This window comes from Penicillium griseofulvum, assembly GCF_001561935.1.
Source record: "Penicillium griseofulvum strain PG3 chromosome Unknown contig_6, whole genome shotgun sequence".
Lineage (NCBI taxonomy): Eukaryota > Fungi > Ascomycota > Eurotiomycetes > Eurotiales > Aspergillaceae > Penicillium > Penicillium griseofulvum.
In genome coordinates this window covers 1,751,461-1,765,914 of record NW_024467419.1, presented here as the reverse complement: position 1 = coordinate 1,765,914, position 14,454 = coordinate 1,751,461, and the positions used below count along the sequence as shown (strand labels likewise).

General features: G+C 50.6%; 3 protein-coding genes across 3 annotated transcripts; 2 read left to right on the top strand and 1 right to left on the bottom strand.

The window, feature by feature from the left end:
- Positions 1–175: 175 nt before the first annotated feature.
- PGRI_077480 (uncharacterized protein) lies at positions 176–4,155 on the bottom strand (the record flags this gene model as incomplete). Its single annotated transcript, XM_040795462.1, has 4 exons — positions 176–1,706; positions 1,787–3,196; positions 3,255–3,971; positions 4,037–4,155. 4 exons carry the CDS (start codon positions 4,153–4,155, stop codon positions 176–178), a joined length of 3,777 nt encoding a protein of 1,258 aa, XP_040653139.1.
- Positions 4,156–4,982: 827 nt separating this feature from the next.
- On the top strand, positions 4,983–9,611 carry PGRI_077470 (E3 ubiquitin-protein ligase SSM4; the record flags this gene model as incomplete). Its single annotated transcript, XM_040795461.1, has 2 exons — positions 4,983–7,992; positions 8,050–9,611. The coding sequence occupies 2 exons, from the start codon at positions 4,983–4,985 to the stop codon at positions 9,609–9,611; spliced, it is 4,572 nt and encodes a 1,523-aa protein (XP_040653138.1).
- Positions 9,612–10,126: 515 nt separating this feature from the next.
- On the top strand, positions 10,127–14,149 carry PGRI_077460 (uncharacterized protein; the record flags this gene model as incomplete). Its single annotated transcript, XM_040795460.1, has 2 exons — positions 10,127–13,463; positions 13,662–14,149. The coding sequence occupies 2 exons, from the start codon at positions 10,127–10,129 to the stop codon at positions 14,147–14,149; spliced, it is 3,825 nt and encodes a 1,274-aa protein (XP_040653137.1).
- Between the last annotated feature and the right edge of the window lie 305 nt (positions 14,150–14,454).

Here is a 14,454-nt window from a genome sequence, read left to right as displayed (position 1 = left end):
ATGTTGCATGCAGATCATGAGCATATGGCCGTCGTGACAAACTATATGGGGAATAATGCGTCGTGGGCCGCGCATGGCATTCCCGAAGGATGGTTTTCCTTTGGAACAAACTGGGTGAGTCCGAACCAAAAGAGAAAAATGAACGAAAAGATGATACACGCCGGATTAAAATGGATCAGAGTTCATCTTTGACTGAAGCTGCAGCACTCTTGATGCTGCTTGTTGCATCCTCAACGTGGGATGCGGCGGTCTCGACTGCCTCAGACGCGACGCTGCCATAGCTTGCGGCTAGATGAGTCAGTTGGGAATTGGCGCTCTCAAGGGCTTCGATGAGGCGTGAACCCGCGCTCTCCATTGCATTGGGTTCCTGGCCATAAATAGCAGTGCTGGCTTTGGATTGAATACTCTCAATAGAATCCTTGGCGCGATCGATGTAACCAGATTCCTTGCCGTAAACCGCACCACTGATCTGGGCAGAAGCTGTTGTGTAGGCATCGGCTGCAGCATCGGTGGCCTTTTCATAGGAACCCTTAGGAATTTCGTAGATACCAACGCTGGCGGCTTCAACAGCAGCATGTAGTTGGTCATTCGCGTGTTGTATGATGTCCTCTACGCTTGGGGGTTCCGAAACGATAGAAGCGGCGGCGGAGGATGCTGATCCGTAAGCCTCATTAACGTAGCTAGAGGCAGATGAGATGGCAGCAGCTGGGTATGGCGTCTCGTATGCCGCGTGCAGCTTGCTCAGCACACTCTCGGTAAACGAAGGCTGCTTGCCCACGATCAGTTCAGAGACGAGTTCTTGGACTGCCTCAAACTGCGGACGCCCATGGTTCAGCACTTGCTGCAGATACGGTGTTGGTGTGCCGTAGATCTGCTCGCTGGCTTTAGAGATGAGATTTTCCCAGCTTTCAGATGCCTGACTAGAAAGTGACTCTACAGGGCCGGTGGGAGTTCCATAGATAGCCGAGCTGGCCGAAATGGAGGCCTCAGAGAGAGATGAAGAAGCCGCAGAGAGGGCGGCATTGTATCTGGATGAAGCATCATCAATAATACCTTGTGCTTTGCCACCATCCGCAGAAGAGATGACCGAGCTTGCCGATGCGACAACAGCGGCAAGGCTGGCAGAAGCCAACGAGGAAGCGCGCTCGTACTGTGAGCCAGCTTCCTCAATGATTCCCTTGGCTGGAGTTGGAGTTGGAGAACCATAGACCGCTCCAGATGCCGTAGAGACAAAAGCGGAGTAGTGGTCATGGGCCAAACCGACTGCCTCGTAGTATCGACGCTGGGCATCAAGCACGAATGGGTCGAGACCTCCCCGAGGACTGGCTGTTGGCTCTGGTTGCTGCACTTGAGATAGTTGTTCGGATGCTAAACTCAGTCCCTGGCTTAGGCGGGAAGATGCGATGGATGAAATTTGGGCCAGAGGTCCAGCGTTGGATGGCGTCGCGGTAGCACGAACAGCGCGGAGCTTCGACTCCAGCTCATCTGTGGCATATTTTAGAGACTCCGAATAGGCCGACTCTATGGAAGCTAGGAGCTGGGAATGAGCAGGAGCGCTAGATTCAGCCATTTGGCCAAGAACCTGAGACTTTGCGATCTCATAGAGTACTTTAGCCTGCTCTGTCGAATGAGCAAATGCTGAGCTGGCTCCGCCCATGAAAGATTGGACAATCGGTGTTGGAGTGCCGTAAATGACCGAGGACGCACTGTGGCAGAAATTCGCATTAGCGAGAATTCGATTTTGTATGCAATTTTTAAAAGAAGCTGGATATTCTATACAACTTACGCGGCTACAGCCTCGCTATATTTTTCAGAGGCGGCACTGGAAACCTGCTCCCGGGGGCTCAGAGGAGTGCCATGGATAACGGTAGAGGCGGCGGACCAGGCAAGAGAGTACTGTTCGCTGGCCAATGATGCTGCCTTCTCACCGACTCCGGAGGTTGTCGATGCACCGTAAATAGCTTCACTGACAGCATTGCTCACTTCGGCGTAGGTGTCGCTGGCCTTGCTTGCCAGACTGTCTAGGACATCGTGACCTTCGTCATCCAAGATCGGTGCTTGATGCGAATTTGCATCGGCAGCCGCAACACCAAAGGCGGATCTCGTTGAGGGCTGCTCTTCTACCAGAATATCATCATCCATAACAGACTCGTCCGCGCCATCAAAATACGCCTCAGCATCAACAGCCGTGGAAGGTCCATCGGCAGAGTGTGCTTCCTCGTAAGTGTCGTCAGATGTTGACGCTGACATGGCTTCGGGAGACTCATCGTGTTCGGAATCCACCTTGATGGCCTCTTCGTCAGGTTCCTCAGTCTCCTGGGGCTTGGGCCTAGCCGGCGGGGCTCCGGTGCGAGTGTCGAAATTATCGCTTACTTCACGAGCAGCGATCTTCCAGATCCCAACATCCTTCAACCGGACAAGTTCTCTGGCAGCTTGTTCGGCTTCATGCATGCCCTGGTCCAGGATGTCACTGGCCACGGCTCTAGCGTCAGATACGGATTTGTGATTCATGCCGACATTTCGGATGTCGGCGCGCCATTCTTCGAGTTGCGTTTTGAGGGCATGGTACTTAGCCCAATCCTTGTATGTGACACCATCCATCCACGCCCAGCGCATACCAATTTCCTGTAGGCCTAGATCGCGAATGCTGTCCAGAACATCCAGTGTCGAATTGACGGCAGCAGTGACTCGACGAACAAGTTCGTCCTCAAACGAGATAGACCACTCTCGGAGTGCATGTGCGCGATCTCTCACAAAGATAGCAGAAGCTCGGATATCTCCAACCAGCAAGTCGCTAGTAGACTTCTCGATCTCCGGGGAGTCCTCCTCTGGCATTGAACCTGCGAGTTCATTGATACGTTGTTTGACGGAGGAAATCTGCTCAGCGGAAACCGACTGAAGCGCGGTAGAAAGGCTCTGGCCATGGCTGTTCGCGCTGCTTGCAACTAGGGCGGATACGATTTCCCCAATACGTTCCTCAAGGTCTTCAATACCTTTATTAGCCGCGAGAGCAAACTTTCCCTGCCACCGCTCAAGGTCCAAATCTATCTTCTCACGGGCTTGCTGCGCTTGCTCGGTAGGAGTCAGTGTGGGTTGGGCAGGAGACAGGGGCGTGGAGGTTGAGGTCACAGTGGTCGTGGTGTGGATTTGCTCCTCTGACTTGGTGGTCGAGGAGGTAACAGGCTGCACAGTCGAACTGCCAATCATCATGGTTAGCAAGCCATGGGTTGGAGAAATCAGGGAACTATATATACCTATCCACATCTTCTATCACAGCGCGAAGTCGCTTGCCCTCCCTGTAGCTTGCTAACCGCTGGCCAATCTTGACTAGCTGGGGCTCCACTTGCTCAGAGTAAAGACCGGTAACGTGAGGCCATAGTGAGCTATTAGCAAAGTAGACCGCAGATGACCATGCATACTGCGCCCGGGGCATGACATGGGTTGTCAAAATACTCTGGCCAGTGGAGTAAGCCTTCCAGATGAAAGGCTTGGAACTGGCGTAGAAAGGTACCAGATGGCCCTGATACACAGTGAGAATAACATTGTGGGCCCTCTGATAATACGGAGAGACAATAGCAGCGCTTTGCTGGACATAGGGATCGACCTCGACTAGATAAAGCTGGTGCACCTTACTTTGAGCAGTGTGAAGTCTTGGTGTGACTTGATTTTCCCATTGCTCAACCCCATAGGCCTGAGCTTGCTTCAATGCCGGCGCTCCGTACTTTTCATACCCGGATTTGGCAACTTTGGATGCCGGGGTATAAACTCGGTGATTAAACACTTCCACGTATGGCTGGGCTTGATCGACGTAAGGCGCCGCATAAATATCATAATATGGCGTCACATAAGGTTCCACATGTGAACGAGCAATCAGGTATGGCTTGCAGACTCGAGGCGAGATCTCCGTGAGGTCTTCGAGGTGGGATGGGCATCTGAGGAATGGCGACAGGAGTGCGTACCAGATACACAGCCTGAGAATTGAAGAGATTAAAAGAGGATTCAGATTATGTATGAGGATGGCGATACCACCACTCACCTCACGACAAGTCCGACTGTCCATCGCACGAAGCCCTTCTTCCGTGGCTTTTCAAGATCCGTTCGACCATTGACTTTAGACGTGACTTCTGTCACTTGTCCATTCTCTTTCACTGCCATAGCAACTAAGGGTGACCCTGTCGAGGTCACGCGATTTCCTGAGATTCGAGGTCGCCGTAATCTGCGGAGGGCTTCCCTTCCACACACTTAGATCGAGTCGGCTCGGTAGAGGATTATCGCTGCATCGGAGAGAAGCTCACAGCCCGGTTGAATATGACTTTTTCGATATTGGAACTCAAGACTGAATAAATCGAAGCAAATTAGCTGCTGTAGGCGAAATGCTCGCGTCGGTCTTGGCGCTAGCAACTTTCACGGGCCGCGGTCAGATACCTTAAGTAGGCTGGGTCAATTTTTCAAGATTGTTGGATTTTAAGGATGTAATGGTCAAACGCATCAGCTTTAGGTCTGATGAGAAAGTGTAGTGATTTTATTACATTAAGGGGACAAGGGGATCCGATCGCATATGACACAATAATCAAGGATTTGTTTTTTTAGAGCACCTTAGTGAGGTCATCGGTGGCTACCTGTACTGCAGATACAACAATACCCAGGGCTAACGCTGCTTTGATAAGCAGGGAATAGCGTATTTAATGTACTTACATTACACACCCCTGAGTCAGCGAATTGGATGGCCCCGGGCTGGGCACCTGGGCTGAATTGCTTTGTTACAAGCACCAATGATCTACAGATTACGCTTGTGAGGTATGATACTCCTATATAAAAGCCATGTTAATTTTGTCCTTACTAAATTATCCCTCTTCAGCCCACCTCGGATTACCCCACCAACACAAGCCTTCCGCATGTTTAGATCTTTTACCATTCCCGCTCGACTAGGAACATGGTGAACATCTGATCAACCACCGTCAACTCGGCGAGATTCACGAATTATGGAGCCCGCGGACTACCAATTCCGCGACAATGCGAATAACACCTTTCCCGATGTAATGAACGACCCGGCGTATGATGAAAGGGAAAAAGGATTTGACGACCTGGATACCTGTCGGATATGTCATGGCGAGGCAACGGAAGAGGAATCTCTGTTTTACCCGTGCAAGTGCAGCGGAAGTATTAAATTTGTCCACCAAACATGTCTGGTTGAATGGTTGTCACATTCGCAGAAGAAACACTGCGAGCTCTGCAAAACGCCATTCCGATTTACCAAACTATATGACCCAAATATGCCCCAGAGCCTTCCTGCACCTCTGTTTGCGAAGCAAGCCTTGATCCAATGCTTTCGGACTCTGGTGACATGGTTGAGATTTGTTCTGGTTGCATTTGTTTGGTTGGGATGGCTACCCTGGTCGATGCGGGCAATCTGGAGGGCACTGTTTTGGCTTGCTGATGGCCGGTGGTCTGCTAATGAAAGCATTCGAAACCAGGCCGCACAAACCGCCCAAGATGGTCTAGGGCAACTGTTCTCAAATGGAAGCGCTGCAGCAGTAGCTGACTCGATTACTTCGACCATTTCTAATGCCGCTATCTCATCTGCTACTGCTGTACCATCTGCACGGTCGTCCATTCTCAATTTCGCAGCTGGTGAGCCACTCATGCTCACCCTTATCAAAAAAGTGATTCCTACTCTCTTCATGTCCGCATTTACCTCGACTGTCGGACAAGGCAACACACAAAACAACGTCACGGCTAGCTCGACCAAACCTCGATATCCATCATGGCTTTCGGATGTCAAGTTCCTGAACTCGTTGACACCGTATCCAACAATTAACAACATGATCATGGACACGTTGGAGGGCCAGCTCATCACCCTTCTTGTAGTCGTTGCATTTATTCTACTCTTCCTGATTCGAGAATGGGTTGTGCAACAGCAACCCATGGTAAACATCGCAGAAGGAGAGCGCGAGGCTGCTCTTCAATTGGTTGCAAATGCCAATAATCGGGTAAATGATCGATTAAACGAACAAGCTGGTCTTGGACAACCTGAAGCCATTCCAGCTCAAATAGAAAATGAGGTCAACGATGAACGCGCCGAAGCCCATGAGTTGGACAATGACAACCTCCCTCATTTTGCTCCTCACTCCCCAGCTCCGTCCTCAAATGAATCTGATTACGGTCTCCCTGGGTTTGAAGCAGAGCTACGAGACTACAATGGGAACAACCCTGATTATGAAATAGGAGGCCCCCCTCCTACGGCTCGTGCTCTGGCTTTCCGGGACCTAGTGGCCCGGACTCATGGTAACCACGAAGAAATGCTGCGCATCCTCCGCGAAGAGGCTCATGGGGATGACCTGGACTGGATTGTGAATGCAATCACTGGAGCCACCATCAACCGGGATCCAGCAGCAGGGCCTTCTACTCACCCCCGCGATCCCGAAGACCCAGGACTCTTAGACGCTGCCCATCTTGATTTCCAAGATGACCATGGTGATGATCACCCACCTGATACGGACGCCGGACCTTCTACCCAGAACGTGACTTATGGGCCATCGACCAGAGACAATGACATCCCTGTCGGCAATGTGCAAGTGGATGATCGGCTTCCACAGGGCATCATTGAACGGGTGTTCGAATGGTTTTGGGGAGATATCATACCCGTAGAGCGCGGTACAGAAGAACCAGTTCCCGAAGACGAGGGACATATTGTTCAGGATCCAGCCTTGGAAGACCCATTCGTGCCCTTGCCAAATCGGATGGAACAAATCCAAGGAAACGCTGCCGCAAATGCTGCTGCCGCCGCGGCGGATGCTGGGCTGGACCCTAACGACATCGATGCAATCGAAGGTGACGATTTCGAAGGGATCATGGACCTCATTGGCATGCATGGTCCCATTTTCGGGCTTTTCCAGAACGGTGTATTCTGTGCCCTTCTGATTGCGTTCACAGTCGCCATCGGTATCTGGCTCCCGTACCTATGGGGTAAAATTGCCCTTGTGTTGTTGGCCAACCCTCTTGAACTCATCATTGGTGTCCCTATCACCGCGGTGGAAGTCGTTGCAGACATCGCTCTTGATACTCTTATTGGTGTCGTGGGATATCTCATGTACTGGTTCAGCTTTGTTTTCAAGATTGTACTGAGCCCATTCAGTGCTCTTTTGCCTATTGGGGAATGGATCCCTCGGGACAACTCAGTCACCAGTGCATCGCTCTCCCTCATTGATGCAAGCAGTCACCGCTTGAACAAAGTGATCAAAGCATTCCTAGTTTTCCATGAGTCTGATATTCCCATGTTCTCAGTGCTCTCACACCAGGCGCTTAAATTGCACCAGGCTCGCCTTGGTGCTGTGTTCCAATCTGTATTTGCCATTGTTAAGTTTATCCTACATGACTTCCCACTCCGGATTGTGACTCTCGGCGTTCCCGGTGCCCTATCTCTGGATCTTGACCTTTCCCATTTAAAGAACTTTGTTGGTCAAGCTCAACAACAACTCACCACCTTCGCTAAATCATCACTTTTCTCGATGCCTGGAACAAGGTTGATGAGCGCAAGTGCAGCAAAAGCAGCCTCTGCCACATTACCGGTCGATTATGACCTGGCGGTCTGGGATTCCAAGGATCGTGTCATTGCTATCTTCATGGGATATTTGCTTGCATTCATGATAGGGCTTCTCTATCTACGGATCACAGGGCTGCTTTCTGGCGCCAATCGGGGACAAAGAATGGAAGGTCTGCTTGCTGAGGTCCTGATACAAGCCGGAGGAGTTATGAAGGTCATTCTCATCATAGGGATTGAGATGATTGTCTTCCCTTTGTATTGTGGCAGTCTTCTTGATCTTGCTTTGCTTCCACTCTTCTCCGAAGCTACCGTGGCCTCTCGTATCGCTTTTACTGTTGCTTCCCCGCTCACTTCACTTTTCGTGCATTGGTTTGTTGGGACGTGTTACATGTTCCACTTCGCCTTATTTGTTTCCATGTGCAGAAAGATTTTGAGAAGCGGTGTGCTTTGTAAGTGCTGTGATTCTATTGCTGGAGCTTGATCCTTTCGCTAATTGTTTACTCTAGACTTCATTCGTGACCCCGATGATCCAACCTTCCATCCAATACGTGATGTTCTCGAACGCAGCATCACTACCCAGCTCCGTAAGATAGGGTTTAGTGCCCTCGTATACGGTGCGCTAGTGATCGTCTGTCTAGGAGGTGTCGTCTGGGGCTTGCACTTTGCCCTCGATGGTGTTCTCCCAATTCACTGGTCTGCCAGTGCCCCGATGCTTGAGTTCCCGGTTGATCTGCTATTCTACAACTTTGTGTTGCCTGTAGTCATCCAATCATTCAAACCTTCGGATGGATTGCATGATTTGTATAACTGGTGGTTCCACAAGTGTGCCCATTACCTGCGTCTCAGCAACTTTTTCTTCCCCGAAAGACACCTGGAGGAGGAAGGCTACCATGTCCGGAAGACCTGGTGGGGTGTTCTATCTAGAAGCAAGGGTGACTGGGAACATCCAGTAATTGGACGTGATCAGCAGGCTGCAGCCGAACGGGAAAACATTGATGTCTACTTCCTGCGCGACGGTCGATACGTGCGCGCCCCTGGCTCTGATCAGGTCCGCATCCCCAAAGGCAACCGCGTTTTCCTTGAGGTCACCGAAGACAATGAACGTGTTGATGGTAAGCCTGATCCTGCCGATGGGTTACATGGCCGATCTAGCAACATGTTCACCAAAGTTTATATCCCTCCGTCCTTCCGGACTCGGATCGCTGCCTTCATTCTTCTAATCTGGTTATTTGCCGCCACCACCGGGGTAGGCATCACCATTATTCCCTTGGTCATTGGTCGGAAAATCATCGGCTCCTACTCCTCTACCCTAGCTCCGGTGAACGACGTCTACGCCTTTTCAAGTGGTCTTTGTATGGTCGGTGCACTTGCCTACCTGGCGTACTACTCCAGTGCCGCACTTGAATCCGTGCGAGAGCATACAGGCGCATACCTTCGCTCTCCTCGCCAAGCAGCCCAGACCAGCTTGGGCCTCGTGATGCATGCTGCTCGACTTCTCTACATAGTCCATGTCGCCATTATCATTCTACCGTCACTCTTCGCGCTGCTCACTGAACTATACATTCTCATTCCAGCGCACACCCTCTTTGGTGACGGAGAATCTCATGTTGTCCATGTCGTTCAGGACTGGGCACTCGGGGTGTTGTATGTCCAGATGGCCATCAAGTTGACCTTCTGGCAGCCCCATTCCTGGGTGGCCGCTGCAGTCAACAGCGTCTTCCAAGATGGTTGGCTGAGACCCAATGCGAGCCTCGCCACTCGTGCCCTTGTTCTTCCAATCATGCTATTCACTACAATCGCAGTAACCCTGCCCTTGTCTTTTGGGTTTATTGTGCGCTGGACAATTTTCTACTCTCACACCGGAGTGCAGCCTAATATTTACCGTTATGCTTACCCTATCACACTGTTGACCGTGCTGTCTGTATGGATGGTGCATTTACTGCTGAGACGAGTGGCGGTCTGGCGTACCAATATCCGCGATGAAGTCTATCTCATTGGAGAGAGACTGCATAATTTCAGTGAGAAACGAGCACGGGATGTTGGTGTGTCGCGAGTGATGACAGGGTGATGAATCGGATGAGTGACAATTTTATGCCTTGATGGCATGTTCTCTCCGGTGACTTTGTTACTTTTTTTTAACTCTATTGTATGTACAAATTAACTCAAATGAATAGAATGCAAGTACTATGTATTAACATATGTACTTCGTGCACATCATTTGATGTAATGCCCGAGGCAGGAACTTTATATATCTGTAATTGGTACTGGTAATACCGTAATCTAAACATTCATTACCTGCTGCCTGACTCGTGACCGCTCGTGACCCCACTGTTGACATCTCTTGTGATCGCTCATTGGTTAGGCAACAGGATTCCCTCAATGCGTCGTTCTGTGGTTATCGGCCTTCATCGCCTCAAGGCACCCATTGAAACTGCTCCGTCTTTGTCGATTCCCTATTATCCGATGGATTCTTTGCTTTTCCGCGACTCTCACTATGTGCTCTTGAACGTTCTCACTGCAGTGCCTTGTCTCTAATGCTCGATACTATATTTGTCCTTATCGATCCCCTCCACAATCGCCAAGATGTCAGTCCTTCGACATGGAGGAGGAGGCGGCTTTCTCCAGCGACGCCTCACGAAATTATATACCGATACGAAGACCTCTTGCGAGAGTGTCACAACAGCTTCAAAGGCCCTGGACGACCCTGAGCTCGTCGCCCTCCACGGGAGTTTCCAGAAACAGAGGGACCGATTACTGGCATGGGGTCTAGATTGGAGCGATGCAAGCGCCGCGCAGCCCAACGACATCGACGAATCGTTGACTGCTGCAGGATTCAGCGATGTTGTTGAGAGTGTCATGTCATCGATTCAAGAACTTCTCAACGATGCCGAACAAATCCAGCATTTAGATGCGCCCATGCTTCCTTCCAAGGAACGGAAAGTCGATATACCATCAAAGGATACCCTTGCTAGCAGACCTATTAAGACGCAATGGACGGAGGATGATATAAATCGCTCCAACACAATTTTGAATGAACTCACCGGCTGCATTGATACCCTTTATGATCTCTCGCGCTCCCGGCGAACAATGGCTTCCAGCATGTCATCCAGCAGGAACAGTGCGCGCCGCCCACGACCTAACCTCAATTCACCTTATGATTCGTCTCACGGCTCGTTCTCCGAATCCAAGGAGAAGGTACAAAGCCCAAAGCAAATGTTCGACTCATTTACTTACTCGCCCACGACCACGCACCGTGACTCCCTTAGTGCTTTCCTGCCATTGAACCATCTCCTCATCGATCGCTCTGCTCTACAACTATACGGTGCGGCCCACGACAATAGCCCTCCCCCATATGAACCTGTTGCGGCATCTTCCAATTCGCGTGCCATTGGACGTCTGAAATCATCGGCGTCGCATCTTCTTGCCTCCACAAAAGAGTCCCATGTGTCTGTGCTTGTCGAGTTTATGCCTATATTGGCAGAATCAAAGATGGATAATAAGAGTGATCGGTTAGAAAAGCTCCAGAAGTCTCTTGATCAGTTACTACAGAACGCCAGAATCTCGCACTTAGGGTTGATGCGATTTTTGGGCTACTGCATTGATAACTCGAATTCTCGCTATGCATTCCTTTATCAGATGCCGGTCGACTACTTCCCATTCCTACAGAATCCGAGTGACTTGTTGAAGGAGCTAAAGCCCAAGCCATTGGTCGCTCTTCTTCCTTCAGCAGAGGAGTACCGGGAAAATCGAGTTCCGAACCTCGATACTCGATTTCGATTGGCTTATGATCTCTTAATGTCAGCTCTCCACTTAAGAAGTCAGAATGCGGTTCATGGAAATATCAACAGCAGCAACGTTATTTTTTTCCCAGGTCGAAGTGATGCGAGTGATGATGAAAGTGGTCTCGGACCTGATCTTCGCCGTCCTTACCTCACTTCTCCGGCACGCTTCTCTGGGGATGGACCAACCCCTGAGCCGTTGTCTTCGGCAATGTATCGTCACCCAGATGACAAGAGAAACGTGGACGATGATGGCGCATGGGCTTATGACCTTTATTCGCTGGGTCTCATTCTATTAGAGATAGGGTTGTGGGCACCAGTTGGGCGGCTTTGGAAGATGAAGTATGACCGCTCGTGGTTCAAGCATCGAGTGGAAGATCTTTATGTCAAGAAACTTGGCCCAAAATGCGGTGGTGCTTATCTTCAGGCCGTTCAATTGTGCCTTGATGCCCCCAACTTCCATTTATCAACCCAACCGATGACCGACCTTGGCCTCCGTGTTCCACAAATTTACCACTACCCGGTGCTTGACTTGTCAGATCCTGATGGCACATTCTCTTTTTCAATGAACTTCATGTACACAATCTGCAAGATTCTGTGGTCATGTTGCAGGATTGATATATTCTCGGCACCCTCGGCAGAAGAATTGGATGACTGCCTTCCGCTTGCCCTTGTCCCCACCCCCGAGCCAGTCACCATCCAAGAAAAAGTCAAGGCATACAAATCATCGAAGCTGGAGATGTCTAACTATGACAAAAAGCTTCCCACCATTCCTACCGATCCGTGGGGTGTCGTGAATGAAGACAAGCACTTCGAAAAGCCACAGAAGAAACGCACCGTCAAGAGACTTCCGAACTTGGAAATACCGGACGAGCACCTGCAAGAGTGGAATTTTCACATAATGCCTCGAGTGAGTCGCCTTCTTCAGAAGATTTTGAAGGAGTCTTCTGAGTCGTGTGGAGTAAACCTCATCATGACTGGCGAATCGTCTGAAAGTGCGAAAACGACGATCTGTGTTACTTGCGCTAGTGTGAAAAAAGTTCGTATGGCTCTCAAAAAGCACTTCGCCCTTGGCCGGGATGACTGGGATTTGATTGTCCTTCGTGGCGATATCGAACGGTCTAAAGTTCCTCGGAACAGGCGCCGGAGGCCGGCCAAGACTCGCCCCAATGCCACCAATGATACACCCTTTCGACAGCGAGAGCTCAATCCATGTCACCAGCAGCGACCTCTATGCGGAGCGTCTATCGGTGCCTTTCAGAATGAAGAACACCTACCACCCGTCTCGTACGGTGGTGCCGTCATCGTCGATGGCTTGCCATATGGTCTGACAGTCCATCATATGTTGGAAGCTCCCAGCGAAGACGAAGGCCAAGAAACTAGCACCGGAGACTCCAATCCAGACGCCCCTTCCAGGTCGTCGGCGGGGAATTGGCCCCGTGATACATCTGACATTCCACATCCTGGATTCAGGTACGACTATCAGGAAGATGACTCGGCCGACATTAATTTCGATTTTGAAATTTCCGACCTTGAGGACGGAGACGATGCATCGCAAGGCCTTGAGTCTGGATATGATGAATTCTGGCTTTCGGATGATGATTCGTCAGATGATGACTCCGTTGGGCCAGAAGACGATGACGGTGACACCGCGTCCATCGGCGATACCGCTGGTATCGAACCGGGCGAAGAACCCCGGCTGCTTGTCACCCAACCAGCCATTGACGACGTACATGAAGACTTTTTTCCATCCCCAGAAGATCGTGACGACGAGCATCTAGCCTCACACTCGCTAGGTTATGTCCACGCATCATCTGGGGTACGGCGTTGGACCCGAAAGGGTCTAAAACATGAGATTGACTGGGCACTCATCAAAGTCGACGAGTCCCGCATGGACCCTCGCAACATCATTCTCGATACTACCAGATCCAGTATCGCTCGTCCAGGGCGCCCTATCCCACCACAACCCATCTTTCTGAACCAGGTAGCCCGGATGGAGGAGCTAGGTGGTTTGCAAGTTCATTGCTGCGGCCGCACAAGTGGACTGCAAACAGGGCAGATCTCGAAGGCCATGACATTGGTCAAACTTCATGGACGTCATTCATTCTCAACCAGCTTTTGTGTCAATGGTAACTTCGGAGGTAAGAGGTGCACTTCAGCGGATCCATTTTTATGTTTATATGATCCTTAATTATATACCCTTTTTTTGTTTTTTTTTTTTTTTCATGCACACCCATCATTTGTTACCCTTCTTAGCTGGTAAACATACAGCATCATTGGATCCTAAGACATCGACTCGTATCGAGTAAATATGAAGCTAACCTCTCCTGATTCGACAGCTCCTGGTGACTCCGGCGCATGGGTCTTCGACCGTCCCACCGGCCGTGTGTGCGGCCATGTTCTCGCCTGGTCCGCAAAAAGCAACACCACCTACATTTCTCCTATGGAGGTCACCTTCGATGACATCGCCCGCACCCTCGGTGCCTCTCTCGTCTCCCTTCCCGGCGATCCGAACCGATCCATGGGTTACGTCGACCCTACATCCCCACAGGCTGCTCAATACCGCTACCAGGCACAGCGGCTTCCAGATGACTTTAGTCGTCTGGCCTTTGGCGCCGGAGGTCCCCCTGGTCCACCTTTGCCACCCCATCCTCATCATTATCCTCACCCTCAAGCCCACCACCCGCGTTACGGACGTCCTTTACCTCCGCCTCCGCCCCCTCCCGGCTCCCGAGAAGTCCGTGGGCCTGTGTATAGTGGCCCCGCACCCCCGATCCCGCCATCGCTTTTGGCTGGACCACGCAACGTCGAGCGACAACTTGCTTGATTTTTGGAAGATCCAGAATATGGGAATATATGTTTTGAGGTTCGTGTTATATTCATATGGGTATGTTGTTTTGTTTTACGATGTTTATGGCCGTTGAGGATACCCATGATGGAACGATTTTTGATCCTTTTTTTTTTCTTTGCATGCTATAAAAATAATAAACGTGCAATATTCAAACAGCAGTATTCTTGAAAGGTGGATTAGACTCGATTTGAGGTAGATACGACAAAGTAGGTAGAACATACTCATCTCGAAGGCTAGCGCTAATCCGGTCCATCGGCGTTGTGGTATCGATCCTACTCAGC